General features: G+C 34.2%; 1 protein-coding gene across 1 annotated transcript in view; it reads right to left on the bottom strand.

Moving 5' to 3' along the window:
- The window catches only part of LOC145266328 (uncharacterized), a 78,732-nt gene that overhangs the window by 34,289 nt on the left and 18,192 nt on the right, over positions 1–26,251 (bottom strand). Inside the window, exons 2-4 of the mRNA XM_080121914.1 lie at positions 15,749–17,218; positions 6,312–6,597; positions 795–1,002 (exon numbers count right to left, since the gene is read on the bottom strand). Of these exons, the coding sequence (XP_079978040.1) occupies positions 795–1,002; positions 6,312–6,597; positions 15,749–17,114 (1,860 nt within the window). The 5' untranslated portion in view covers positions 17,115–17,218. The remainder of the gene's footprint in view (positions 1–794; positions 1,003–6,311; positions 6,598–15,748; positions 17,219–26,251) is intronic.

Raw genomic sequence — 26,251 nt, forward strand, 5'->3', positions numbered from 1 at the left:
ACCGGCTTCGAAACTTAGTAGGTGATGCATTGTATTACTGTACACATAGATTCGAAAAAGTTGTCAAAAAACAAATATATAACAAATAAATGTTATCAAAGGCAAGATAAGTTACTTTTCTGCCAAACTGGATATAATTTTCGTGTTTTTATTCAATGTAACATGTTTATTCAGCTCGAAAAACATACAGTGTTTACCGATGTATTGGAAAATTTTAAATGGCGGCCGACTCTCTCTTAAACACGGTAAGTTCGGGAAAAGGTGTTATAAATAATAAAATAGACAAAATACTGTTAGAAATTCGCTCAATATATATTAACGTGATGTTATAGGAAAAAGACTAACCCACATGCGGCGAGCGACAAATGTTGAATATTTATCTTCCCGAAATTGAGCAAATTAAATAGACAGGCGAGCTCCGTTGTTAACTGTGAGATATTACGATTTATATGTGATATAAAAAGTTTTAAAAAGTTGTGAAGCGACCGACCGCTTCTCTGAAAAAAAAAGCCTTTTGTAGACATACAGAAAAAGCGAACACACATACAAACATTTTCGCTTTTATATTTATAGATTAAAATTCTGAGCAATAATCTTTCCTGATATTTTCTGCCGAAGACGTAAGTAAATCAAAGAATTTTTATTTGAAATGAAATTTAAATCTGTGCCCGATACTGCAGGAGCATCATTTTTTCTTAACCCATCAAAAAAATTTTTCTTAATATATAACATTGTTTTTTCTTACAACACGAAAACAAAAAAATTTTACCACATATAAAAAGCGTTCTTCTTACCACATAAACTGGTTTCCGAGAACTGAAACAGGTTTCTTGCAGCTTAGCGATATACGATATGATATCTGGCTTTTTGGCGAGATCCATTTTTAAAGCACGCCATTCAAAGCGTTTTTCCCATTCTTCCAATTCATTAATCTCATGAGCGTACGGACACAAATTATGCATATCCAGGCTGTTTGAATAAAGACATCGACCTCTTTCATGTCTACAAAAAACGGATTTAAAAAGAAGGAAAAACTGATAAAGCAAAAGTTAAATTCAATTTGCAATATAAGATAAAATTCATAAGACTATCAACTTATAACACCATGGTCATCGATTTATACTATTTATATATATACTAGCATGGGTTCCCGGCGTTGTCCGGGTGTTTGGAGGTATGTTTTAAGCAAAAAAAAAATAAGTTGTAGTAGGCAGACAGGCTCGAAACCGTACCGCAAAGGAGAATAAGAACTTGAAAAAAAAAACATGACATTTTTGCTGTTGTGCCCATTGCCAAATCGGAAGTGGCAAAGGTTTAAATTAAGGCTAGTCAATCGAAAAGAGGGGATGACTTTCGAAAATATCGGCGAAAAAAGCAACCCCTCCCTGTAGAAAAGTGTCCAGTTGAGGGTGAAAGAATTAATGTTTTTAGCCAATTTTTCAATATTTGTTGTCCGAAGAGTCGAGCTTCAGAACGATACCGACATTGTGTAAATCCGTCGTCTCTGTCGAAAGTTTTAGCCAGACATACACAGATACATACATATTATACATTTTCGCTTTTATATATATAGAAAAGCGAAAATGTGTGTATGTATGTATGTATGTATGTTTGTATTTGTGTGTCCGCTAAAAACTTTTGACAGACACGACGAAAATTTACAAACTCGCTATCATATTGAAGCTCCATTCTTCGCTCAAAAAATATCGAAAAATTGGCCAAAAACGTTCATTTTTTCACCCTGAAATCGACAATTTTCGACAGGAGGGGGGGGGTCAACAAAAACGGTCCTCTCGTGATGACGACTATGCATGCGTCAGATGACGTCATGACCTGATTTACTTTAAATAGTTGAAAAACTGACTAATTTAATGTACGTCGTATTAGCTCAGTTGGTTAATGTGTTGGTTTGTTATCTAAACGTTTTGGGTTCGAATCGTGGTGTGAGATGTCTTCTTTTTTTTTTCCGATTTTTTAAATTTAAATATTGAACCAGCCATTTTTCACATAACGTTCATTTTTCTGTTTTTCTTTTTACTTTGCTTATCCACCCCCGACCACACACCCAAAAACACCCGAGTACCCACCGATTTTTTTAATTTTAATATCGAAACAAGCTTATTTAAGCCATTTTCACGTGTTCGTTTTTCTGTTTTCTTTTTTGTTTTATCGATTTTTACATTTAACATCGTTCATTTGCCTTATGTTAGTTTTTTTTGTTTTTTTTCGATGTTTTGATTACCCCCACCCCCCGCTTAAGTTTTAACGTTCATTTTTATGTTTTCTCTTTTTACTTCGCTTATAGAAAACGAAGCTGGTCATTGACTTCATTTGCTGAATAGCTATTGCTTACGTCGTCGTCGTCGTCGTAACGCTTGACGACTTCCGTGCGTGCACCTGTCAATTTGGTTCTTACTTAAATAAATTCAATCATCTTTCAGTAACTCATTCTGGCTGGCCAATTTTATTTTCAAACTTCGCCTCAGGGCTTCAGGTTCGATCCTACCAACTTTTACCCCCACCTCCGTTTTCTTTTTTATTTAACAGCACATACACCTCCAAACACCCGAGCAACGCCGGTTACCCCCGCTAGTATATATATAAAAGCGAAAATGTGTGTGTGTATGAAGGTTCGCTTTTTGTGTATGTCTATAAAAGGCTTTTTTCGCTATCAATCTATTTTTTTGGTATTTTTTAGATTAGGTCCACCTCCACAATTTTTTTTTTTAAATGACGACTTTTATAGGTTTTCGACTATGCTGAATACGGAAATTGCATTGAAATTTTGCAGAAATAAGTAGTTATCGAGATATTAATAGTTGTTTCATGCATTATATTCTTTGGCAGCCATCTTTGTTATGCACATAAAAAGGATGGCCACCAGAGATTACAATGCATTATACAACTTTTTATATCGCGATAACTACTTATTTCTTCAAAATTTCAATGCGATTTCTGTATTCAGCATAGTTGAAAACGTATAAAAGTCATCATTTAAAAGAAAATTGTGGAGGAGGACCTAATCTAAAAATTTACCGTATTTTTATTCAATTGTAAGGTTAAAGTACAGAATAGGTACAAAACACCCTCCCCTCCCCATGTTAAGAATGGCTTTTTAAATAATAACGTTATTTCAGCACGGATCAATAAGTGCATAAATACCCAATTTCTTTAATAAAGAAAAAGCATTCATATTTTCTTATGTAAAAACAACTTCTGCAAAAAAAAAAGAAAAAAAAGTCTACTTTCAATTTTGTTAAAAAAGGTTTTCTTAAAAAAAACTACCATAAAAAAGCAAAAAAACAAAACATTAATCAGTACTCATGCAGAGAGTGATACGTGCTGAAATAATAACGTTATTATTTAAAAATCCATTCTTAACATGGGGAAGGGAGGGTGTTTTGTACCTATTCTGTACTTTAACCTTACAATTGAATAAAAAAACATATCATAAAACTTTTATTAAACGTGGAAATATGATTTAAAAAATAGCACGGATAACTCTCTGCATTAGCACCTTTTTTTTTTCTTTTTTTAAGAAAAACTTTTTTAACAAAATTGAAAGTACACTTTTTTTTTTCTTTATTTTTTTCCAGAAGTTGTTCCTATTTACAATGCCTCCCCACGGGACAGAGTTAGACACCAGGGTCGTTTTTTAATGTGGAGAAAAAGGAACAAAAATAAAAATTGTCTCAGTCGTGGAGGATTTCTCCTCCACTAACAGAGAACACTTTGATACTACACTAAAATATGAATACATTTTCTTTATTAAAGAAATTGGGTACTCATGCACTTATTGATCCGTGCTGAAATAAGAATGTTATTATTTAAAAAGCCATTCTTAACATGGGGAGAGGAGGGTGTTTTGTACCTAATCTGTACTTACAATTTAATAAAAAAACATATCATAAAACTTTAATTAAACGTGGAAGTACGATTTAAAAAAGTAGCGCGCATCACTAGGTGTGTCAGAAATTTCGTGAAAAATAGTGAATAATTCCACCCCATCTTTCCAAGCTTATAACTCCTCGAAAAATGCAATTCAAGCCCTAATTTTTTTTTTCAATTAAAGAAGCAAGGACCAAGATTTCATAAAAAAAAAAAAAAAAAAACGTTTTTTTTTTAAAAAGGTTTTAAACTTCAAACTTTACAGGTAAAATTCTAAAAGAACACTATGTTTTTTTTTTAAATTTGAATATATTATGTATTGACCTTTTCTCTTCAATTTGTGAGTAAATAATTATGTACTCATCGGGTTACTAAATTAAGTATTTACTTTTTAATAGACACTTAAAAATTGGGATGGGGGGGGGTTCGTGAATTTAAAAAAAAAACGTTTGTCTAAAATATTATATTCGATTTATTGGAAAGAACATAACATTTCACATTGACCCTGAAAATATCGTAAAAATAGAATCAATAGAAAAATTTTGATAGATTTTTAAAATTTAAAAATTGAAAAATATTGAGTTTAAAAATTGAAAAATATTGAGTTCGGAAAATTCATTACTGTTTTAAAAAAAAAAAAATATTTCTATTACTTTTAAAACAACTGTAATAGTTTATTTTGGAAGTATAATCCATAAAGAAAATAAATGACCCACTTTTAACAGAGAAATTTCGAGATTTTTATATTTTATTCGCAGTTTCGTGTTAGGGTGTCAAAAATTCCTACAAAAATTCTGATACACCTAATGTTTTGTTTCATTGGTTATTTTGAACAAATTTTTGGATGGGGATTCATCATTTGTAGGTTCTTGTCTATAACTTCCATTATTTAATAACTAGCGGGGGTACCCGGCGTTGCCCGAGTGTTTGTTTCCTACAAAAATTCTGATCCGCATTAGCACCAAATATTATTTAAGCACGTTACCAATCCGTAAATTGCTTTCGAAAAAAAAAAACTATACTTTCACCTAACAATTTATAGTTTTAATAATAAAAAAGTTCATATTTTCTTATATCGAAACAACTGTTTAAAAAAACAAAACAAAAAAAAAACAAAAAACAACTTCGACTTCAACTTTTATCCTTCAACTCAAACGCAAGTGAGCAACTTTTTTTTTGCCTGATATAATAAAGAAAAAAATTTTTAAATTACAAAATTTGGAAGATAAAAAATGAATTTAAAATAGGGAATTTTTTTTTTTACTTATCGAGTAAACAGAAAATGAAATCTAATTTGCCTCATCAAATCGTGGTGTATGAAATGAATTGAAACGGAAGTTCAGTTCTACTAACAAAAACAGGTCCACAGTCTGAAAAATATTTTTATTTTATTTAATATTTTTATAATTGGCAATGTTTATTCATTTTAATAAAACAGAAACATCCCTCGACTTTAAAAATGGTCTGTCTGAAAATTTCAAATAAATTGGTAATGTAGAAATATGGTTTTATCGAATTTGAACGAACCAAGAATTGCATTATATATATATATATATATATATATATTTTTTTTTTTTTTCTTTACCATATTCCCTCTGCTTCACTTTTTTGTTTTCAAGTAAGATCTTTGACTTACATGTTGTTTCATCAAATACTTCTGCATGCAAAATCCGATCCCGCATTTTGCTAATTCCTACCCTCTGATGAGAAGAAGAGTATTTCTCCGAAACTCCGCGGATTAAGGACTATCCATTTATCTAGTGTTTCCTTTTCAGATTAAATACGTTTTTAACTCATTTCAAAGTGTTTTTTAACATATTTTATAAACTGTTTGCTCATATATATATATATATATATATATATATATATATATATATATATATATATATATATAGACAGTAGACAATGTGTGTATATATATATATATATATAAATATATTACATATATATATATATGTATGTATACACTATACAATGTGTATATTTGACGTTATTGCAAGCAAGTTTTCTCCAACTAATACCAGATTGCAAAGTGCACCATACCAACGAAATACTTGCTTTTTATATCGTCAAAGTCAACCACGTCTCAATTTGCATAAGACACGTTTTTGTCTCGTGTCGATCAGGTTTCGAGTTGCAGACTTTTTCTCTTTCTTTTCTTAAGCGAATCATGCACACTACAATTTTCCGTACATAAATTAAATTTAAATTAAAATTAAAATTACTGGATTCTGTATTAAATAAACAGAAAAAGGGTGGATATTCTACTACCAACGATTGCTATGAAATTATTCCATTGACTACTGTACATTCTTTATCCTCGAGTGGCCTTCAGGCTGTGATAAATGATGACCCCTTTGTAAAAAAAAACAAAAAAACACTCAAACCAAATCAAAATAATGAAAATTAAAAACTTAACTTACTTTTTACATAATTCAAGTTTCTTTTCATTTTGGAAATTCCATGGCGGTTCTCTGTAGTTCCATTGTTGTTCGTGATCATGGCTGACATTTTTGCCGTGTTCATTTGTAGTACAATGGTTATCCCATTCCATTTGATTGCGACATGAAATGTCACAAAACTGACAGTAATGCGGCACAGGGAATTCTTTAATGGCAGGACGGAGCAACTCTTGCACAACGGACGCTGCTCCTTTCATTTCAGTTGACTGCTTTTCTTGATATGAAGTTATTTCTTCCAGACTTGTGACTGAAATAAACACAACATAATCTATATATATATACTAGCAAGGGGTACCCGGCGTTGCCCGGGTGTTTGTAGGTGTGTGTGAAAAAACCCGACATGTGAAAAAAAACAAGTGCCCGTGAAAAAAAACAAAAAAACGAAGCCTTGACGCGCAGTTGGAAAATAGTAAAGTGTGAAAAAAAAAACAGGTGCGCGTTTTTGAATGACGTGATGGTGATAGGTATTCAGCAGTTAGCATTTTGTGCGGGACAGTTTTTAATGAGCTGAATAAATTGGTTTGTTTGTTTTTAAAAACCCGCTCCCTTTTTATTAGGGGGAGCGTCTCGTCTCGACATGAAAGCTGCTTCAGTCTGATATGGTGAAGTCGACATTGACCAAACGTTACTCTAGAGACCACTGGCTTTCGGCCAGTAGGTATTTATTTGCTCCCCAACCGAGGAAATTAGGCACAAGGCCGATTTTTAATGTGGGGTTGCCCCCACATCTGGTCTTTGCTAGTCATAGCTTGCAGCATCTGCCGGAACAGATACCACACTTTGATCTTGTCGCCCGGGCCCCGGAGGGCGCACAGGCCAGTGTGGCCTTCGGCCAGTAGGTATTTATTTGCTCCCCCACCGAGCAAATTAGGCACAAGGCCGATTTTTAATGTGAGGAGTGAAGGGAGGGGGAAGGGAAAAAGGGGACCAGCTCCCGAGAGGTGGGAAATGGGAGCTGGTTAAAGGTCAGGCATGTGGGGTTGCCCCCACATCTGGTCTTTGCTAGTCATAGCTAGTCCTAGCTAGTCATAGCTTGCAGTATCTGTCGGAACAGATACTACACTTTGATCATGTCACCCGGGCCCCGGAGGGCGCGCAGGCCGGTCTGGCCTTCGACCAGTAATTAGAGTCGAGTTTCGCTTTTTGTTTATACCGAAAACCGAATGTACCGCATGCCGATGCAGGAAATGTCGAATAATTAAGGTTTGAAAGTCAAGAAAATTAAATACACAGGCGAGCTCCGTGGTTAAGTGTGAGATATTATAATTTATAGATGATATAAAAAGTTTTAAAAGTTGTGAAGCACGCGAGCGCTTCTCTGAAAGAAGCCTTTTGTGGACATCGAGGAAAAGCGTACATACATACATACATTTTCGCTTTTATATCTATATATAAAAGCGAAAATGTGTGTATGTTTGTTTGTATGTATGTATGTATGTATGTATGTTTGTGTGTCTGCTAAAAACTTTCGACAGACACAACAAAAATTCACAAACTTGGTCTCATATGAAAGCCCCACCTTCCGGACGACAAATATCGAAAAATTGGCCCAAAGTGACCATCAGAAGTGCGTCAACTGATCGATTTTCTGCAGGGGTGGCCCCCAAAAAAGTGAAATTTTAATGTTAAACATTACATATTTTTAAATCGATTCATAACTGCCCCAAAAAATATGGCCGCTAACTCTTCTACATAAAGTATACACGGGGCCGTTTATTTTGGGTCAACTTGTATTTAAAACCCGCTGAGTCATGTCATGTGATCTTGACGTCAGCAAGCTCTAATGGCGGTCTTAATTTACAATTTAAAAATGTTATCGGTAAAAAAAAATTAATTAAAGCTAAACTATGAACTTCTACGCTATGGCAACGTTACCAAAGTTATTACCACATTCAAAATAGTTAGACTCGATAGTTAAACGAAAAATAATAAGCCAAACATGTGAAGTAAAAAAAAAAAAATATGCTTACAAAAAATATTAATGAACGAAGTTTTTAAAAATAAAAACAGCCAGACGCCATTTTCCAGTCTTTAGAGTAAGGAAGACGAAGTGAGAGAGAGAGAGAGAGAGAGAGACGCAAACAGACAGGGGTGGGGTCAACAGCGCATGCGTCAGATGACGTCATGACGTCGTGACCTGATTTACTTTAAATAGTTGATAAACCGAACAAACTTTATATATGTCGCTGTAGCTTAGGTAGTTAAGGCCTTGGTTCATTATCTAAACGTTTTGGGTTCGAATCGTGGTGTAAAATTAAAAATTTTTTTTTTAATTTTTTAATTTAAATTAATTTAATTTAAATATTGAACCCTGTATTATTTAAGCCATTTTTCACGTAATGTTCGTTCGTTTTTTGTGTTTTACCCCCCCCCCCCCCCCCGCTTAATTAAAACGTTGTTTTCTTTTCTTACTTCGCTTATAACAGTGTTGACATCGTCATCGTCGTCGTCGTAACGCTCGACGACTTTCAAACATCTTTCACTTCTGGCTAGCCGAATTTATTTTCAAACCGCCTCAGGGGGTGGGCTCCGATCCTACCCCCCCCCCGGTTTCTTTTTTATTTAACACCACACACCCCTACAAACACCTGGGCAACGCCGGGTACCCCTCGCTAGTATATAGATAAAAGCGAAAATGTATGTATGTATGTTCGCTTTTTGTGTATGTCTGTAAAAGGCTTTTTTCCGAGAAGCGGTCGGTCGGCTCACAACTTCTTAAAACTTTTTATATCGCGTCTAAATCATAATATCTCGAGTTAACAACGGAGGTTGCCTGTCTATTTAATTTGCTCGACTTTGAAAAGATAAATATTCAACATTTTTCACTCGCCACATGTGCATTAGGCTGTTTCGTATAATAAAAGCGACACTATTATGGCGGTATTTTTCCGGTCGCGATCGCTGGAAATGTCCGAAAGCAATCAGATTTGATCAATGTGGAGTTTTTCCTTATATCAGACAATTGCTATTCAATTTGGACAATCCCCTTTTTATTGAAAACTTGGGGAAACAAAAAAAAAAATTAAAAAAGCGTTCCCGCAGTAAATAAAATACTACCCTGCAGTCAAAGTCATTAAAAACGGGCACCTGCGAATTCTGAATACTTAAATAAATTCAAACGTGTTTCCATTAGCATTTTGCGGTGGCCCAGTGGTTAACGTCGCACGTTATTTTTTTTATCACTTTAATATCCAACTTTGCCTTGAGGGTTCAGGTTCAATCCTTCATACTTACCTACCAAAACTTTTTTTTTATTTTAACCCCTCCCCCCGACACAAACACCTGGGTGACCACACACACCTCCAAACACCCGGGCAATGCTGGGTAACCCCCGCTAGTCTATATATAGAAAAGTGAAAATGTGTGTGTGTGTGTGTGTGTTTGTATGTCTTGCAAAAACTTTCGACAGAAGCGATGGATTTTCACGAGATTGGTATCATTTTCAAGCTTGACATCTTGGACGACAAATATCGAAAAATTGGCCAAAAACATTAATTCCTTCACCCTAAACTGGCCATTTTTGTACAGAGAGGGGATAACAAAAAAAACATTCCATGACAAGATAGTTTCTACACATGTGCAAATGACGTCGGAACTTGAATTAGTTTAAATATTTAAAAAAAAACGACCCAATTTTGACGTCCTCTTAGCTCAGTTGATTAAAGCATGGCGTCATTATCTAAAGGTTGTAAGCTCAAATCGTGATGTGAGATGTCTTCTTTTTTTTTTTTTTGATTTTTAAAGTTTTGATATTGAAACACGGTTATTTATGCCATTTTCTTTGTTCACTGTTTTTTGTTTTTGTTTTTGTTTTTCAGATTTTTCTTAAGAAGTTTTAACATCATTTGTTTTGCATCACGTTCGTTTTTTTGTTTTTTTTCCATCACGTTCGCGTTTTCTTTTTTTGTTTTTGTTTTTCCAATTTTAAGAAATTTTAACGTTGTTCATTTGCATTACGTTTGTTTTTTTGAGTTTTTTTTTCGATTTTTTTTAAGAAGTTTTAACATTGTTTTTTTTTATAATATTTAAACAGGACTATTACTTCGCTTATTCTTTTGTTTTGATTTACCTCCCCCCCCCTCCGAGCACATCCACTTCTAAACACCCGGGCAATGCCCGGTACCCCTGCTAGTATATCTATAAAAGTGAGAATGTGTGTGTGTGTGTGTGTGAGAGTGTGTGTGTGTGTGTGTGTGAGGACACCTCTCAACCTATATACTCAACAAATTTTTCATCTATAACTTTGTATATATATATATTTCACACATATGGAAAACTTTAATCCGTTTTCATTTAGAAAACACCAGCTACGGGGTCAAAATTGAAAAAGTTTGATATGCGGGGGTTGATCCAATTTTTATCTATTTGCTAACTGTTTCATGAATACGCATGCGCAGCCGTGAAAAATGACAGCTTCTTTATGCTAAAAATAAATAGGTTGGAAAACACACTGTAGAGATCGTGTCAAGCTGGTCTAATGGTTATCGTACTTGACTCAATCTCCTTAGGTTTTGGTTTTAATTCAAGTGATTATGTAAAAATAATGTTTTAAAATCAACATTTGATTCTTTGATATGACAGGGGCGCGTTCGAAATAAATGTTTCCCTTTAGACCACAATTAAACTATGATACTTGACTTTTGCATATTAAACTTTGTGTGAAGCCATTATTTACAGATAATTTTATAAAATCAACAGTAGATTCTTTACAGTACACTATATTACGACCTATGTCACTGAAACAATGGGGAGCTGGTTTCCCCCTCCCCAACATCTTTTGGGGAAAAAACCAGTCAAAGTGTAGTAAACAAACCCAAACGCTGCCTCGCAGCAAAAGTTAACTGCGTAACTTCTATTTGACCTCCTTAATTAGGTCAAATGGAAGCAGCAGAGTTAACTTTTATTGCGGGCCACATAAATTCAAACGTGTCTCCGTTGTATGTCGCGGTGGCCCAATGGTTAATATCGCACAGTTTTTTTTTTTCACACTTTAATTCCAAGGGTTCGGGTTCGATCCTCATACTCACCTACCTAAACTTTTTATTTTTATTTTACCCCCCCCCCCCGGAATTTGGATTTACCCAAAACCACACACACACCTAAAAACACCCGGGCATCGCCGGGTACCCCCGCTAGTCTATAATATAAATCTCACCTGTCTGTTTAAATGTATGTATGTTTGTATGTCTCAAAAAAACTTTCACGAGCGGCGACGGATTTTCACGGGATCTCTATCATATTGAAGCTCGACCCTTCAGATGACAAATATCGAAAAATTGGCCAAAAACATTAATTCCTTCACCCTCAACTAGCCACTTTTCTAAAGGGAAGGGTTGCTTTTTTTCGCAAATATTTTCGAAAGTCATTGCCTCTTTTCGATTGTCTAGCCTTAATTTAAGCCTACGTCACTTCTGGTTTGGCGATGGGCACCATAACTAATGAGTCATATTTCTTTTTTTTTTTTCACTTTCTTTTCCTCCTTCGCGGTTCAGGTTCAAGCCTGCCTGCCTACTACCATATTTCTTTTTTTTTTTGCAATTTTCCTTTTTTTTTTTTTTTTTACAATTTTCCTTTTTTTTTTTTGCTCAACCAACACCCTTCCACACACTTCCACTGTCTTTTCCGCCTTTGTGGGTTCGAGCCTGCCTGCCTGCCACAACTTTTTTTTTTTGCTCCACATACAACTCCAAACACCCAGGTAATCAGGTTATATATATATATATATATATATATATATATATATATATATATATATATATATATATATTAATTGTAGTGATTCAATGAATTTCAAAAACCTTTTTTAGAAGTGAAATGTTTGAGTTTCATATCAAAGAATTTTTATTATTCTAAACAAGACAAAGAATACTTTAGAAATTTAATCTCCTTATCCTATAGAGTTTCGATGTCTACCATCTCATCAGAGGAGAGAAAATATTAGCAAATATTTATAAAGGTATGTACCCTATTTGCTAAAGTCAGTGAGACATGGAAAGTCAAAGTCAATCTTATTGTAAATCTTATAATCACAGGTTTCCATACCAACTGACTGCTAAATAAAATTATTCTGAAGAGTATATATATATATATATATATATATATATATATATATATATATATATATATATATATAAAAATAAAAATTACAATAAGTTTACCAAGGTAATCAAAATGGTAAACTTAAAATATACTATAAATATTAAAGAGTTAATATTTACAAATAAAGTAATCTCAGCCAGATGTAAAAGCTCAATAAAACTGAAACGGAAATAGAGCTTATAATATGAATAAATGATTAATAAAACATGTTAAAAAAACATCTTGAAAAAGAGTTAAAAACATATTTAATTTTACAAAAAGGAAGCACAAGATAAGTGGATAATCCTTAATCCGCGGAGTTTCGAAGAAATACTCTCCTTTTCATCAGAGGGCAGGAATTAGCAAAATGCGGTATCGGATTTTGCATGTAAAAGTATTTGATGAAACTACAAGTAAGTCACAGATCTTACTTGGTTAAAAAAAGGGTGAGGTAAGGGGAATAGGAGGTAAAAGAAAAATTATATATATATATATATATATATATATATATATATATATATATATATATATATATATATATATATAAAAGAAACAATAAAAATTGATGCTGAAAATAAAAATTGAATAAAATTAAGTTTTTATTTACTCGGTACTTTTGCAGATTTTGTAGCAGACACATCTAATCGTCCGCTAAACTTTGTACTGAACATGACGTCAACTGGATCGGTTTGGCTGTAATCTGGCATATGACGCTGATCAGCCAATCACAATGCATGGCAAAGAGCAGACAACTTTTAGATAAATATTGAAAAAAAAAAAGGAAGAAAATAAAGAAATTAGATGTCACATAGAAAGCATAGAGACATAACAGCACTATGAATTAATGTTACACAAACAATTGCAGACGCTCGAAAAAGTAATAATAAATTCATAGTATTGTTTATCTCCATGCATTGTAATTGACTGATCAGTGTCTTACGTCGGATTCAAGGCAAACTCAAACAGTTGACGTTATGTTCCAGGCAAAGCCTAGGAGATTCCAGTTCAAAATCTGCACAAAATTTCTAACCAACCTGACCTGATCCCACCTCGAACTTAAACCCTTTCACCCTTTGTATTTGCGTCAAAAACAGAATATGGCAGTATTAGTCATACAGAGAACTGGATAGTAAATAATGAATACTGAAATGAAATGATTGCACTGAATTATAAAAATAATTTTTTTTTTAAATTCTGTTCTTCGTATCATTTGGATTCATTGAACTACTGTTCTCATCTTGAGTGTGATTATCGCGTTTCAGTTGATGTAACCGCCGACCTTCTTCAAGTGTATCTTGTCAAACTCTGGAATTTGAATGGAATTTCGAGCGGAACCCTTTATTTACTTCACGGGGGTAGCTTGCTCTTGTTCTGTCAGCCATGACTGGATAGAGATCTGAAGTAATTCCCAATTGTATTTTTCGGTAGCCCACACTGAGGATTGAACTTTCAACTTTCAGGAGAAGGTCACTTTTTTACAATTGACATTCACTTTTTAATCGCTCTTGTTCTATCGGCCATGACTGGATAGAGGTCCGAAGTAATTCGCAATTATATTTTTCAAGGACCCGTTACACAGTGGTTAGAGTACTAAAAGTGATATTCTCCTGAAGATTGGTGACCGAAAACCTTTATCATCGAGTGGCCTCTAGGCCTTGATAAGTGGTGATACCTATGTAAAAAAAAAAAAAAATTAAACTGTCGTGTACTTCAAAAAGTTTGGCATTTGATCAAAAGTTATCTGATTATGCTGAACCTGGTTCAAAGTGCATCTGATTTGCTGAAACTAATCAGGTGACAAAAGTATTTTTGAACGAGATAACTCTGAAGTGAAAAAAAATAGAATCAAACAAAGAGGCATGTTATAGATAAAGTTTTAGTGTCCTTGTCGTTTTTGTATATTTCAGCTCACAAAGTCAGATAACAAAATAGCTTACTCCGCATAGACAGAAATAAAAGCATGGCATCTCAGATGACAGCAATGAGAAACTGCTGATCAGTCAATCATCCAAGTTTCTGAGTTGCATTAAACTTCAAGATTTTGCAGATTTCTTTTAAGAAAACATAGGTACAGAATGATTGACAAATAGTTGAAACATGTTATTGCAGCATAGGGTGCCGCATATATCTATAATATAAAAGTGAAAATGTGTGTGTGTGTGTGCATTTTTTTTGTATGCCCAGGGTAGACGCCTAGGGAGGGGGTTCTCACTAATTCTACATCTTTTTATATACTCCATAGATTATAATATCTCCGATTTACAAAACGCGGTCGTCTCTAGCTTTTATGTTACAAAATTCATGCTGTCATTTCATTTCTCTATGTTTGACCTAGAAAAAGCACACACTGACGTTCGTTTAACCACCTGCTTTCTTAAGCATCTAATTTCAACCATTCGCACATTTCTGTCCTCGTAGCGTCATGGTAAGTTATCAGGCTTTCTTTTTCGACTTCGTCTCAAGGCTTTGGGTTCGAGCTTACCTCCCTGCTAAAACTTTTTTTTTTCTTTTACACATACAAACACCTGGGCAACACTGGCCACCCCCGCTAGTCTTCTATATATATAAAAGCGAAAATGTGTGTGCACATTTTATGTATGTCCGCAAAAGGCTTTCCGGGAGTGTTACTATCGCTTAGAACTGTTTATATACCCCCTAGATAATAATATCTAGGATTTGGGAATGCGTGTCGCGTCTAAATTTATTTACACCGATTTTTACAAAATTATTGCTATTTTGGCTTCTCACGTGTTGATTCGGCTTTTTCCTATAAAACCAAAACTAATTCGAAGCTTAAAAGCATTGTTCCCAGCACGATTCCGGGAACGTCCAGAAAGCAACCAGCATTGATCAATGCAGAGTTTCTCCTTATATCAGACAATTGCTATTGCGTACAATCCCTTTTTTGTGGGGATGACATGGGACAAGAAGGAGAAAGAAGCAACCTTAGTAGAAGTTAGTGTCCCGAATGATGCTGGGTTAAACGGAGCTGAAAGGGAAAAGATAACGAAATACCAAGGTCTTATGTACGACATGAAAAAGAAATTAGGAAGATCTCCATTATTTCAGCAATTATACAAGCAACGGGACTCATGGAAAAGAATTTCAAAAAAACTACCTGGCAAATATACCCGGTGAACCAAGTGCAAGAGAGATTCAAACAATTGCACTTAAAGGGACACTTAGAATCTTAAAAAGATCTCTCGGTTGGAATATCTGAGTTAGCGGGTGAATGTTTGGCATCCGGTAGGATGCTTCATCCCCAGCTTGAACAAAATGATAAGGAAAGAAAAATCACCCCAAAACAAATGAATACTTACTCTTGTTGAAACACATCCACTGCCAAACATCGATCTCTTCTTGAGAATGTGCGTAAGTGCAATGCCCTTGGTAGTTACACTTGTTGTACTTAAAAAACCTGCAGATTGTAAATTTGTAATTTCTGGGTCTTACATTTGGTAAGTTATTAATTTGTTTTAATCCAGGGATTGTCTTGTATATCGCACCGGAACATATTCTCGAATGGCCACATTGTTTGTGTGTGATATTTTGCCCGTTCAACGAACATTTTTTGCACAGAACAAGGAACTTGTATCGACATGGATTTCGGAAGGCAATTTGTTGGAAATTGCTTTCCCCCACAAAGAGATCCGAGCACCTGTTTAGCACCTCGAGAAACTTCTCTTCCGTGATGTCCATGTCATGCAACAACATCCAGACTTCTCTTTCGACAATGCTGTGCGCCATTGAACAGGTTGACCTACAGTTCCTGTTAAAACATACTCTGGAAAGGTACCTAGTGCCCGATGATTTGTTAATGAGCTTTTTCTTCGAAGTATAAAAGAGGGTCTTATTAGAAGCCCAGTTGTGAGCAGGTAACCCATTGCAGACGTTTCCCTTTTCACTTTTGTATGAAATTAAGTTTGAAGACTTGAAGCAAGAACTGCAAATATATGAAAAATTGGTTCCATACTTTCTGGTAAAATGGAAAATTCGGTATTCATCGGTTGAATGGGAATAGATAAATCGTGTGAGATCGAATTTTTCCTGCTTATCGGCATTCCAAAGCAACATCTCAATGGTATTGTGAGCCAATGAACAATCTTCATTGCCAAATTTGCAAAGACTCGGATCTCGTGAAAGAGACTTACAAAGAGTGTAGGATTCTGCAGAAAACTTGTGCTTCCTCCTTTCTCTCACCTGCAACCAATTATGCGTACCCTTTTCAGCAAAGGCAAGGACATTTTTTAAGCAATTTGCGTGGGTTTCGGCTTTCTGGAAATTTCTGGGGAAACACTTGGAGCAAAACATTTGAAAATCATGCGTATTTTGAAGTGGGTTTTTGTCTTTTGTGAACGGCCATGATTCAACGGAAACAGGTTTTAGGGATAGATCTAATGATGCCTTTTCTGGCGGAGCAACTACTTTATCGGTGCAGGATTGTCCATATTTTAGGGTTGCAGCATATGGATTCTCCACGGTGTAAAGTTGTGGTGAAGTGTCTTTGGAATTGGTATCAGATCGTTCATGAAGTGCTGGAAAATTGGCAAAGTCTTTTGCAGGTGCTGGTTCGCGAGATGGTTCGGCATTCGGCTTGCTCTTGATGATATGAATTTTTGTATAACCATCCTGACCTGGGATTCTGGCTGCTTTTGATTTTTTTGCACTTTTCGTCACGTTAGGCATTGTAGCTGGTAGGCGTCTTTCAGAAGAGATCAAACTTTTCAGAGTTGAACGACCAGGAATATAAACACCATTTTATTTAACCTCTGCTAACCTCGGGCTTGTCCCTGAAATTAGAACAACAAAGAAATTAAATACTTGCACTTATTTTCAGAGTTAGTCAGATAAAGCGTGCAGGCATAGATCAAATTTGAGTTTCACCCTCATTTGTGTTCTTCGATAAGACACATCTGAATCCAGATTTGAAACGTGAATTACTTGTATCACAAATTAAGTTATTGTAGCATACACGCGGAAGTCAGGGGTACTGAAGGCGGGGAAAACTCTTTTTTAATGAAAATTGCTTCAGACAAAGCATGAAACAACTTTATGTAAAGAGATATCAATAACGAACAATGATCATCACAAAGGCAAGAGATGTTTATTGGCCTTTGTCTTGAAATGGTCAAGGCTATAGGTAGGAGGAAAACAGTCAGCAGAAAAGTCGTAACTGGCAGTCATAAACTGTAAGCCTTCAACATCTCTTCAGGATTGAAAACTAGCGTCAATTGTACAAGGTGCCTTCAAGGATCAGTAGAACAAGGAACCAAATTTCTTAAAATTTCCATTTTGTCAAGACGTTGGAAATGAAGAGTTTTATATAAATTACAAACTTCATCTTTCGAACGATGTTTGAATGATCAGTATAACAAGGAAACGCCCTCTATCTTTGCCTAAATCTAAACGCCGAACTTTTATAAATAATTTATCAACTATTAATTTCTATTTATTGCGAACTATTATTCTCATCTTTAGTCGTTGTTGTTTTTCACAACGTTCCGGCCAACTATTCCTCTGGCCTTCATCAGGTGGTAACCACGACGGATAGGAACTTCGAATCTCCTAATCACTGCTATCCGTAGTTGTTGTCGTCTCACCATGTTTTTGGCCAAGTAAGCCTCTGGCCAGCTTTGGGTAGGATTGAAACCGCTATCTTCAGACAATGCTCATCTGAAACCGTAGAGATTCAACGTACGTCTCTATCAACTGCGCCACAGACCCCGAAGTGATTGCTGAGAATGCAGTTAGGAGATTCGAAGTTCATATCCGTCGCGGTTACCACCTGACGAAGGCCAGAGGAATAGTTGGCCGAAACGTTGTGAAACAACAACTAATAAAAGATGAGAATAATAGTCCGCAATAAATAAATTAATATAAATAAAACCCATTTCAATAATGAATTCCAATTAAAATAATATATAAACACTCAACTAGCTAATATGATGGCAAGTGCTCGTCTGAGCTCCAATCTCTGATCCCCCCTCGCAAATCTTCCACGAAAAACGCTCCTCTAGCTGAAACCACTGTCAATAATTTTCCCCACTCTTTATCTGTGCCTAAATCAAAACGTAGATCCCATGAACAAAGCTCCTTTCTTAGAACTGCACACCTGTGGAACTCTCTGCTGCTTGTTTCCCTCCTGACTTCAATTTCAAGTCCAACATAAACAAATTCCTGATGAACTGCCCCCCCTTAAGTAATGACACTTTATCAAATCTCCAATACTAACGATTACTACGATATTATCCCATTGATTACTGTACACACAATAACCCTTATTCCCGAGTGGTGACCTCCATGTAAAAAAAAAAAACAAAAAAAAAAAACAACACACTAAAAATGATTTCCCTCGTTCTCTATCTGTGTCTAAATCTAACTGCAGATTCCATGAACAAAGCTTTCTCCACAAAACTGCCCGTCTGTGGAACACTGTTCTGTTGGCCTGCTTCCCGGTTGAATACAACATAGTAGCCTTCAAATACAATGTAAGCAAATTTTTGTTGAGCTGTCCCCATAAATAATCCAAATTCTAACCAATTTACACCATTAACGATTACTACCCAAACACCTTACTTTTATTAATCCTTATCCTCGAGTGGCCTTCGAGCCTTAATAAATGGTGACTCCCACTCCCAAGTGAAAAAAAAAAAAGAAAAAAAGAAAAAAGTTTCCAAACATTTTTTACACAGGCGTTTTTTGTACATGCATTTAAAATTGCTGTAGACTCTTGAAAATTCACTATGTTATAGCTCCACGTCTAATGAGATGACTGACTAATTTTTATGATTTCAAGTTCAAATGAATAGCTACATCAGGAATTGAATTTCAAAAATACAATCTGGACGTGAGGGCACTTTAGAAGAACAATATGTAATAAAATTCTGTTTTAAACTTGGAAAAAATGCCACAGAAACGTATGGAATGCTTCAGACTGCTTTTGGACCATCTTGAATGAATTGAGCATCAGTTTTTGAGTGGCATAAGAGATTTAAGGAAGGCAGGGAATCGGTGAGGGATAATGAGAGGTATGGGAGGAGTAAGGAATCAGAACACCAGAGTGGATTGGCCAAATAAAGAATTTCATAGATAAGGACCGTCGTGTGTCTATAGAGACAAAAAGTGCACAGTTTGATGTCAGTGTGGGAACTGTACACACAATTATTTGGAAGGAACTGAAGATGTGGAAGATTTGTATGAAATTTGTTTCAAAGGTGTTCAGAGAAGATCATAAAGAAAGACGTTGTCATGACAGCAGGGAGATGGTCAAGCTGATCAATTCAGATGCTGCAGTTGATGATGCTCTGGTGACCGGCAATAAAAGCTGAATCTACTGCGATGACAAAGACATAGAGACAGAGTTCTCAGTGGAAGCATTCTCACTCTCCCAGACCCCAAAATGCCAGACAGAAAATCCACCCAGAAACTTATGATGACCCTTTTTTTTTCCTTTTTTTTTTTTTTGACAGCACAGGCATGATCTACATGGACTGGGTTTCCACTGAACAGACAGTTAACAAGGAGTACTACTTTGAGGTTTTAAGGGAGTTCAAGAAGAGATTCCATCAAAAGAGGCCAGTGCTCTTTAAATCAGGTCAGTGGCATTTCCACCAGGACAATGCACCAGTCCAACACTCCATCCTTGTCACAGACCATTTGACCAAGATGGGCATCAAAACAGTTCCTCACCCTCCCTATAGTCCAGACCTTGCTCCCTGTGACTTTTGGTTATTCCTTAAGCTCAAGGAAAACCTTAGAGGCTGTCGTTATTAGACAATTGAGGAGATGAAAGAGGCTGGGAATTTACATGCTCACACAAGAGGACTGACATGAGGCCTTCTAAAAGATGTTGGAACATTGCAGCCGGAGGAGATTACTTTGAATAATACTAGAGTTTCATATGTGTGTACTATCAACAAAATTGCGCATATGAAAAAGTATGGAAACTTATTGAAGACACCTCTACAACAAGAAAGTTGGATGTGCCTTACTGAAAAGTGCAAAGGAGAGTGAAACTCTAGTCTAGGCATTTTGCTTTATGAATGCCATGGTTTGTGGTGGCTGCATGGTTTTTCTGATTGTGGAGATAAATATAATTCATTAAGATACCTCTCCTATTTATTATGTGGTCTTTTTCTTTTTTTTTTTTACTTGATGTTGCCAAAATAAGGGAGATAACTTCTTAACGTATTGGAAAATAGATGGAAAAGTTGCTCCCCTTTTATTAGCCAGTTTTCTAAATTTACATAAAAAAAAAAATGGTGTTGACATTCGCTGCTGGGTATGCATATACTTGTTACATACGAACTTGGGAAGGACCGATTAGCGAATGCGCTAAGCGATGGTTCTTCCTTCTAGAATCCAAAGCGCGCTCTGAGGTTAGATGGTATAATGCTCCATTGTGATATTTTATATACATCAAATAACAAAGAGAAGAAAAAGAGGGGGAAAAAATACAAACAGCGGATTATTAAACTATGGATGCCAATTCAATATATACCTGTTGAAATAATAACCCATCATTCGCACATTAACTCGGAATTTGATTCCTTTTCTTTTTTTTTATATTCTAAAATGTCAATTTAATATACTGATGTGGAAATAATAATCAATCATTTTTTTTTTAATATTTTTTTGTTCATAGAGTGCAGTGCAGGTCAGGTGTATCAGAATTTTAGGCGGAATTTTTGACACCCCCCCAAAAAAACTGCGAATAAAATATATAAAACTCGTAATTTCTGTTTTTAAAGTGGGTTGTCAATTTTCTTTATGAAATATACTTCCAAAATAAACTATTACAGTCGTTTAAAACATAATAGAAGTATTATTTTTTATTTTTTAAAAACAATGTTTACAAAATGTCTACGCATGTTTACTTTATAAAAATCCAATATTGCTTTCATTACAAAAAAGGGTTTTGTATTACTGTACACATAGATTCGAAAAAGTTGTCAAAAAACAAATATATAACAAATAAAAGTTATCAAAGGCAAGATAAGTTACTTTTCTACCTAACTGGATATATTTTTCATGTTTTTATTCAATGTAACATGTTTATTCAGCTCGAAAAGCATACAGTGTTTACCGATGTATTCGAAAATTCAAAATGGCGCCCGACACTCTCTTTAACACGGTAAGTTCAGGAAAAGATGTTATAAATAAACAAGACAAAATACTGTTAGAAATTCGCTCATTATATGTTACCGTGACATAAGTTGACATATATTCGGTATTTTTTTAATAGTATTTTGTCTAATTTATTATTTATAACACCTTTTCCGAAATTTACCATGTTAAAGAAAGTGTCGGGCGCCATTTTGAATTTTCCAATACATCGATAAACAACTGCATGTTTTTCGAGCTGAATAAACATGTTATATTGAATAAAAACAAAAAAAATGTATCCAGTTTGGTAGAAAAGTAACTTATCTTGCCTTTGATAATATTTATTTGTTATATATTTGTTTTTTGACAACTTTTTCGAATCTATGTGTACAGTAATACAAACCCAAAAAAAGTCTTATTAAAATTATATTTTCTTACGCAAACCTTTTAAATATATCAATATATAATTGTAAACAACAACCCCTGATCCTCCACCGCCTCCCCTAAACAAAATCTCTTAAATGTGAACGAAAACATACATCCACACACAGGGAAAAAGTACAAATTAAAAAAAAAATGTTATGCCCTAAAAACAAAAGTATGAAAACGGTATTAAAGAAAAAAAAAAAAAGGAGAAATTGTTGAGTCTCGATTAGAAAAAAAAAGAGAGAAAAGAAATATATGTCGAAATGGTTAGGAAAGAAAAGTAAACACAAATTAAATGTAAACGAATCTATTAGTAAAAAACAGCGCCGATTTTCGGGCGTGCTAAAATCGAATATCAAAGTTAAATTTGTTTATGATATGAAAAAATTACTAAATGACCAGAAAGTGGGTGCTCATTTTACGTTAAATTTATATAGGAAAGTGATATCCCACTTTTGAAAAAGTAATTTCTTCATATCATGAAAACTACTTATCTGCCCCAAAATTTTAAATGTGATATTCGTTTTCAGCATCACCGAAAACCTTTAAAAGTCGTCATTTTAAAGTTTTTGGAGGAGTTGGAAAGAAACTTGACATTGACTAATAAAAGGTACTCATATGCAGTCTGTGCTGAAATAATAACGTTATTATTTAGAAAGCCATTCTTAACTTAGGGACGGGCGGGTGTTGTGTACCTATTCTGTACATTTACCTAACAATTTAATAAAAACAAATATCGTAAAACTTTAATTAAATTTGAAAATACTATTTTAAAAACAGCGTGGATCAATAAGTGCATTAGCACAAAATATAATTTCATTTTTTTTTTATATATGAGGGGGAAAAAAATCGACATTTCGTGAGGGGTAGGTACACGATAAAGCTTTTTGGGTGCTAGTGCAGTGCACTTACTGATCCACGCTATTTTTTAAATCGTATTTCCAAGTTTAATTAAAGTTTTATATGTTTTTTATTCAATTGTAAGGTTAAAGTATAGAATAGTTACAAAACATCCATCCCTCCCCATGTTAAGAACGGCTTTTTAAATAATAACGTTATTATTCCAGCACGGATCAATAAGTGCACTGGTGCCCGGAAAACTCGTCTCCGGAAAACTCGTCTCCGGAAAACTGGTCCCCTTTCGCTAGGTAGGAAAACTGGTCCCTTATTGAATAAATACCGATTGAAAACACATTTTATGATCATTCTTGAAGGAGATATTATTTTTTAAAATAGACTATAGCCCCCCCTCCTAATATTTTTTAAAAATATTTTTACTTGTTTAATGTTTTCTTTTTTTTTTTTTTTAATAAAATCGATTTTCTAAGTGTCCGTTTTCTACCTAACTGGCTAAGTTCTTAGTGGTTTCACTTATATTAAAGCGTTTATTATGTTCATACAAAGTTGATTACAAATTTTTTTTGTTCTTATTTTAACGATGTTTTTTCGAGTCATAAAAACAATAATTAAAAACAAAACCAAAAAATTAAAAAAACAGGGAGCGATTCGATTTTTCGTTACTTTTTTGTTTTGGTTTTTAATTATGATAGTTTTTTGTTGTTATGTTTTTGTTTTCTCTCATACCAAATGCACTCATGCGTTATTTAAAATTATCTTTTTATCCATTATCAACATTTATTGTCGTCCTGTCAAATTTTGCAAAAATTAACTAATAAATTAAAAGCGAAATATTTTTTTGACGCGATAGATGCCATGTGCTTACAATCTCTCGTTAACTAATTTTTAATTTTTTAAATTTTTACTTAAAAATTCTAAAATCAATCATTCAGAGAAAAAGTAATCACTAGATAAATTTATTAATCAATTTTATTGAAAACTCCGCTATCGTTTATCAAGAATCTTTTTAATTTCATTTTTGTTGGTTGTTTTTCGGAGGGAGATATAGTTTTAACCCCCCCCCCCACTCTCTCTCCCTCTCTCTAAATTATATTTTAAAAAATATTAAAATTTATTATTTTCTATTTAAAACTAAATCTCCCTCAGTAATTTCTTTAATTTTCTATTTTTTAGCGATTATCAAGACCCCTAAGATGTGATTTACCGGACATTATTTCTCGTTCGGGTTTGTATTACTGTACACATAGATTCGAAAAAGTTGTCAAAAAACAAATATATAACAAATAAATGTTATCAAAGGCAAGATAAATTACTTTTCTACCAAACTGGATATAATTTTCGTGTTTTTATTTAATTTAACATGTTTATTCAGCTCAAAAAGCATACAGTGTTTACCGATGTATTGGAAAATTCAAAATGGCGGCCGACTCTCTCTATTTAACACGGTAAGTTCGGGAAAAGGTGTTATAAATAATAAACCAGACAAAATACTATTAAAAAACCACCGAATATATGTCAAGTTATGTCACGGTAACATATATTGAGCAAATTTCTAACAGTATTTTGTCTAGTTTATTATTTATAACACCTTTTCCCGAACTTACCGTGTTTAAGAGAGAGTCGGCCGCCATTTTGAATTTTCCAATACATCGGTAAACACTGCATGTTTTTCGAGCTGAATAAACATGTTAAATTGAATAAAAACACGAGAATTATATCCAGTTTGGTAGAAAAGTAACTTATCGGGTAACCCAACTTATCTTGCCTTTGATAACATTTATTTGTTATATATTTGTTTTTTTAACTACTTTTTCGAATCTATGTGTACAGTAATACAAACCCAAATTTTAATATTTTTTAAAATATAATTTAGAGAGGGGGGGGTTAAAACTATATCTCCCTCCGAAAAACAACCAACAAAAAATGAAATTAAAAAGATTCTTGATAAACGATAGCGGAGTTTTCAATAAAATTGATTAATAAATTTATCTAGTGATTGCTTTTTCTCTGAATGATTGATTTTAGAATTTTGAAGTAAAAATTTAAAAAATTAAAAATTAGTTAACGAGAGATTGTTAGCACATGGCATCCCTTGCGCCAAAAAAATATTTCGCTTTTAATTTATTAGTTAATTTTTGCAAAATTTGACAGGACGACAATAAATGTTGATAATGGATAAAATTATAATTTTAAATAACGCATGAGTGCATTTGGTATGAGAGAAAACAAAAACATAACAACAAAAAACTATCATAATTAAAAAACCAAAACAAAAAAGTAACGCTCCCAGTTTTTAATTTTTTGGTTTTGTTTTTTATTATTGTTTTTATGACTCCAAAAAACATCGTTAAAATAAGAAACAAAAAAATTGTAATTAACTTTGTATGAACATAATAAACGCTTTAAAATAAGTGAAACCACTAAGAACTTAACCAGTTAGGTAGAAAACGGGCAATCGATTTTATTTTTAAAAAAAAAAAAAAAAACAATAAACAAATAAAAATATTTTTTTAAAAATATTATGGGGGGGGGGGGCTATAGTCTATTTTAAAAAGCAATATCTCCTTCAAGAACGATCATAAAATGTGTTTTCAATCGATATTTATTCAATAAGGGACCAGTTTTCCTACCTAGCGAAAGGGGACGAGTTTTCCCGAGACGAGTTTTCCCGAGACGAGTTTTCCCGAGACGAGTTTTCCTAAATTCAGTGCACTAGTACCGCTTTTTGTTTATCACCACAAGTGCTAATCTGGACGTGTACCAATTTTCCTGTTAATAATTACCTATAACTATAATCTCCGGCCCCCCCTAAATATCCCCCCACCAAAAAATATTAACAAAATAATCCGGAAAGCGTAAAGTTCAAACTAAAAAAAAAAAAAGGCCACACACCCCAAAATTATTTCCGTTTTAGAATAATAAACGCTCCCTCGAACGTGATGCATGCGTACAACATCGGAGCCGATGCGTATTTCGCTATGGTGTCTCATTCGTGTACGTCAGCCGAACTAATTACTACGTGCCCAACGTAGTATAAACACCCCCAACCTCCCCATGTTAAGAACGGCTTTCGGAAGAAACAATCCCCACCTCGAAAGCCGTTCTTAACATGGGGAGTTTGGGAGTGTTTATACTACAATGGGGCGCATAGTAATTAGTTCTTTCCGAAATTAATCTTTTTTTTTCTTTTTTTTTTTTTTGTTATTTATTTCAGTATTTTTTTAGATTAGGTCCACCTCCACAATTTTCTTTTCACTGACGACTTTGTCAGGTTTTCGACTATGCTGAATACGAAAATCGAATTGAAATTTTGCAGAAATAATTAGGTATAGAGATATAAAAAGTTGTATTATGCATTGTATTCTTTGGCGGCCATCTTTTTTTACGCGCGTGCAGTGTCAGGCATAGATGAGTAAATTTGTTTATGGTGCGCG

Source organism: Euprymna scolopes, chromosome 41, assembly GCF_053919585.1.
Source record: "Euprymna scolopes isolate OS-2025 chromosome 41, ASM5391958v1, whole genome shotgun sequence".
Classification (NCBI taxonomy): domain Eukaryota; kingdom Metazoa; phylum Mollusca; class Cephalopoda; order Sepiida; family Sepiolidae; genus Euprymna; species Euprymna scolopes.